At 38.0% G+C, this 5,083-nt stretch overlaps 1 protein-coding gene across 1 annotated transcript; it reads left to right on the top strand.

Moving 5' to 3' along the window:
• The first annotated feature begins 997 nt into the window (after positions 1-997).
• Positions 998-4,069, top strand: LOC121991816 (3-ketoacyl-CoA synthase 11-like). The gene is made up of 2 exons (XM_042545864.1): positions 998-1,479; positions 2,161-4,069. Exon 2 carries the CDS (start codon positions 2,260-2,262, stop codon positions 3,796-3,798), a length of 1,539 nt encoding a protein of 512 aa, XP_042401798.1. The 5' UTR covers positions 998-1,479; positions 2,161-2,259; the 3' UTR covers positions 3,799-4,069.
• The last annotated feature ends 1,014 nt before the right edge of the window (positions 4,070-5,083 follow it).

Below are 5,083 nucleotides of genomic sequence, written 5' to 3'. Positions count from 1 at the left end.
ACACTATAACCAAGAGGGAAGCATGAACCCTAGAGAGAAAATCTTATTGACTCAAACCTGTTATAATCTAACTCCTAAATCCTAAAATTTTGAATCATAAATACATATAATATACTCCAAAATAAAATATATTTTTTTAAAAAAATACTAAATGAGTCCAGTCACCTGGATTCATTCTAGACACTTAGATCATATTACCAACGGATAACTAAATCAATTCCAAACGTCGAGAGTTATATATACACACACGTACCATATCAAAAATATATATAATGAGAGATGGGTTGCCATAACCAAACATGTTGCTAACCCTTGTTATTTTCCCACCAATTGTCATTTAACGATGCTTCTAAAATTGTAATTAAACTCTTGCACTGTCCTCAACTCATTAACTAATTCATTAACTAATGAAGCTTTGATCTCCATCACCTCTCAAACCTAATACATTATCTTTTGCATGACAAATGACCTTGATAATGACGCTTATGGTTCGTCTAACCGCTAAGATATTTCATTCGAAATTTAAATTATGATTTTCTTGTTATTTCTCTGAGTATTTTATTATTGTATTGTAACATGGGACCATAAATTTTTTTTTTTTATCATAGTAATTTGAATCTCAAATTACATAAATATTTTAGAGGTTATTTTTTAAATTTGAAATTTGAAAATAAATGATTTATTCTGAAACAATGGTGTAGTGCTAAAATAATTTTTTTTTATTTTAAGATATTGAAATATTAAATTTCAGTTTTAATAAATTAATAGATAATTTTTTAATAGACGATTATAGTAAGAATAATTAATTTTTTTTTTAAAGAATTGGATTGGCCTTAAATCTTAGTCCGTCTAAGTCGAATATGTGATATAAAAAAAATTAAAAATTGAAAGGGATAAATTTTATTTTAATAATATAAATTTGAGGACCGAATCCGCGTCTCAAAATAAGATTTACATTGATTTAATGATTTCTACCTGTAAAATTAGATTGATTAGTTTTGCTTCCATTTTTAGCGAAGAGGGTCGGTCAAATGAGGCGTCTCCTCGGTCGCAAGCGTAGTCAAAACCCTAGAAGCATCGTCCGTGAGCGGCCCTTATCAAAGCCTGACATTTTGACCCAACGGAAAGGATGGTAGACGAGAGAGTAAGTTGGCCGTTAGTATTTGGAATTTCGCCAGCTAAGACTTGCAGATGGGTCGCCTGCCGCACAAATGTCGCGTTTGTTGCCTGGCGGAATCACGGTGCGTTTCGAAGCATCCTCCCACGACCCATTCACCGATCGCCATCGATGATACAGAGGAAGACGAAGAAAGAAAGGGCGAAGTCTTTTTATAGCGTTCTCTCCTCTTCATTCTTCGCCGCCCCTTGTTTACGTCGTCCCTGGTGTTTTACTCCTCCACCGCCTCCTCCTAAATTCAGCCGTGCTGTGTAGGGCATCCCCTTCCTCCCCTCCCGGCGTGTCACAAGCCTGGATTTGAGGTTTGCAACTCTTGTTCTCGTTGAATATCTTCTTTACCCGCGTTAGCAAGTGTGCTTGGGGTTGATCATTCGGTTCGCATTACAATGACACGTTCTTGAGAGGAAAAGGTTGTTGTTTGGTCTTCTGTGATTGTTTTCTGGATAGACTGTTGTTTATGTATTTTTTTTTCCCGAATTGATTCGCGATGGCGGTGAGATTTTTCTTTTCTGGGTCGCCCCCTCTTCTCGATTTTATGGCCAAAACCAGATCTTTCTGCATTTTTTTGCTACCATTGATTTATGTCAGATTTTATTTTTGATCCATTTCGTGGACGGTTCCTTTTTCTCTCCAAGAAGAGCGTTAGAACAACAGAACATTTTGTGTTTCTGTCATTTACTGTTTCTCTTTGCCAAATTTTTTTGTTGGACGGAAATGAACGAAAAGCATTCTTTTGATTTTGTCCCTGTTCTGTGGCCAAAGACAGATCTTTCAGCATTTTTTGCCACCATTAATTTATGTTAGATTTTTTTTTGATCTATTTCGTAGACGGCTCCTTTTTCTCTCTAAGAAGAGCGTTAGAACAATATAACATTTTGTGTTTCTGTCGTTTACTGTTTCCTCTTTGCCAAAATTTTTTGTTGGACAGAAATGAACAAAGAGCATTCTTTTGATTTTGTTCCTTGTTTTGTGAACCTGTGCAGGTCTTGCTATCTGTCTGACCTTTTGTTTGATCTGAGGCTCCAAAAATCCCACATTTCTCCTCATCTGTAAATTTCCTTTTATAAGCGGCTGATTTGAACATGGCTGGTTCTGAACAAACAGCCAATGCCCCATTGATCCTATCATCTCCCTCCCGGCTGCCTGACTTCAAGCAATCCGTGAAGCTCAAGTATGTTAAACTTGGTTACCACTATCTAATTACCCATGGAATGTACCTATTCCTTCTGCCTCTTGTTGCCATTGTTGCCGCATCCCTCTCCACCTTTTCCATCAAGGATGTCCATGACCTTTGGGAGCATCTTAGATTCAACCTGATCTCTGTCATCCTTTGCTCCACACTTCTTGTCTTCATCTCCACTGTCTACTTCCTCACACGCCCCAGACCTGTGTATTTGGTTAATTTTGCTTGTTACAAGCCCGAAGATGCACGGAAATGCTCTAGGCTAACGTTCATGGATAGATCTATTCAAACAGGCTCGTTTTCAGAAGAGAACCTTGCGTTCCAGAAAAAGATTCTTGAAAGGTCTGGTCTCGGTGAATCAACTTACCTCCCTGAGGCGGTCATCAATATACCTCCGAACCCTTGCATGGCCGAGGCACGGAAGGAAGCTAGAATGGTCATGTTTGGTGCCATTGATGAACTTTTGGCAAAGACAAATGTCAAACCCAAGGACATTGGCATCTTAATTGTCAATTGTAGCTTGTTCAATCCAACTCCATCTCTTTCTGCCATGGTTGTGAATCATTACAAGCTCCGAGGTAATATTGTCAGTTATAATCTTGGCGGAATGGGGTGCAGTGCTGGTCTCCTTTCTATTGATCTCGCCAAGGACCTTCTTCAAGTCTATCCCAATTCTTATGCTTTGGTTATCAGCATGGAGAACATCACTTTGAACTGGTACTTTGGAAATAACCGTTCCATGCTTGTTTCCAACTGTTTGTTCCGTATGGGAGGTGCTGCAATTCTTCTATCGAACAAGAGGTCAGAGCGCTGGCGTTCAAAGTACCAATTGGTGCACTCGGTTCGCACTCATAAGGGTTCTGATGATAAGTGCTTCAGTTGTGTCACCCAAGAAGAGGATGAGAATGACAAGGTGGGTGTGTCCCTTTCAAAAGACCTTATGGCAGTTGCTGGTGATGCTCTCAAGACCAACATCACTACACTAGGTCCACTTGTCTTACCCGCGTCTGAACAATTGATCTTTTTGGCTACACTGGTGGCCAAGAAGTTATTCAAAATGAAGATCAGGCCTTACATTCCAGATTTCAAGTTGGCCTTTGAGCATTTCTGCATTCATGCTGGAGGAAGGGCTGTTTTGGATGAAATAGAAAAGAACTTGAAGCTCTCTGATTGGCATATGGAACCCTCAAGGATGACCCTCTACAGGTTTGGAAACACTTCAAGCAGTTCCCTATGGTATGAATTGGCTTATTCAGAGGGGAAAGGGAGGATCAAGAAGAAGGACAGAATTTGGCAAATTGCATTTGGGTCTGGATTCAAGTGCAACAGTGCTGTGTGGAAGGCTCTGAGGACCGTCAATCCTGCAAAGGAGAAAAACCCATGGATGGATGAAATTGATGATTTTCCAGTTGCAGTTCCAAAGGTTTCAACACTTTGACTATGAACTGGGTGATGTTGGAAGGTGCATCTGTTCACAGGCAAAGGATTTGATTAATTAGATTGTAAGGTGGGAAAAAATAGCATTGGTTCAACTGGTGGATTTAGGAGGTTGGAGTGATGTTTATCTATTTGTTTTGGTTTAGATCCAGATGTTTCTTATTAAAACTTGTCATAATCCAACTCTTGCACTAGCATGTGTATCCTGGATGTCAGGTTGATGTATGTCAAATACTTTTGGTTCTTCCAAGTTATCCAATATTATTTTGTAAGTTCTCATGCTACACCATCTGCACGTAAGTTAGTAATTTATTGGTCGAACCAGTAGGAATCTCAAGGCGTGCAGCTTGAATTAAGCAACATTATCTGTCACGCAACAGCTCATAGTTTAATTATTATTATTATTATCATTAATTTGTATACTGTCTTTGTTAAATCGGTTTGATTTCCAACAGACAATCTTTTTACATGTATATTAAATATCAAGTGATAGTGATGGAAGGAAAACAGAGAAACTTGAGAACTCAACCTTCCCAATAGGGTCAAGATTTTCCACGTCTTTACGTTTTTATGTTTTTCTTTGATTGTTTCTTTGTATTTAATGCAGAGCAATAAGATGCTAATAAATGAATTGCTGTTGAGGGCTTCTAGAGTGTTTATAGAATACGGGCAGTAATGCAAGCTTAAAGCAGTTCCTTTCTTTGACTTTAACGTTTCAAGCAAGTCACACTTGATGACTTTATCCATTTTTCCCAAGATAACACCTACCCGCTGATGCAGGAAACCAGCCTTCCTGTCTTTTCGAATGGATATAATGACTAACGTATGAAGTGATAGTGGTGTTATCATGAAATTTAGGGTTTGAATTTTGATAAAATCGAGATAAATGTCTTCCTTATGTGCTAATCATTATTCCAAAAGTTAGTAGTCGTCCGTGATTTACCTCCTCCGTATTGACCCTAGAACAGATTGACGGAGACGTTGGAGACGAACGTATTCATCTTTTGTTATTAGAAAACCAACCTTCCCACCCTAGGGCAATGGTGCAGCCCAAGGATGTTTTTTTTCCTCAAATATTCAAATAGCGAGTTTCAATTTTAATAAATAAATAAATAATTTTTTTAAAATAGATGATTAATCTAAAAATATTGGATTGATGCACTACTCGCTCGCTGTGTGTGCTCTAAAATCTTCGTGGAGTTGAGTTAATCATTCCAATAATTAATCGATATAAATTGGATATTGATTAGAGCCGTCAAATAATTTAAATAGATTAAATTAAAATT

The sequence above is a fragment of the Zingiber officinale genome, chromosome 6B (genome assembly GCF_018446385.1).
Source record: "Zingiber officinale cultivar Zhangliang chromosome 6B, Zo_v1.1, whole genome shotgun sequence".
NCBI classification, from domain to species: domain Eukaryota; kingdom Viridiplantae; phylum Streptophyta; class Magnoliopsida; order Zingiberales; family Zingiberaceae; genus Zingiber; species Zingiber officinale.
The sequence above is the reverse complement of the archived record's forward strand: the minus strand, read 5'-3'. Positions and strand labels throughout refer to the sequence as shown.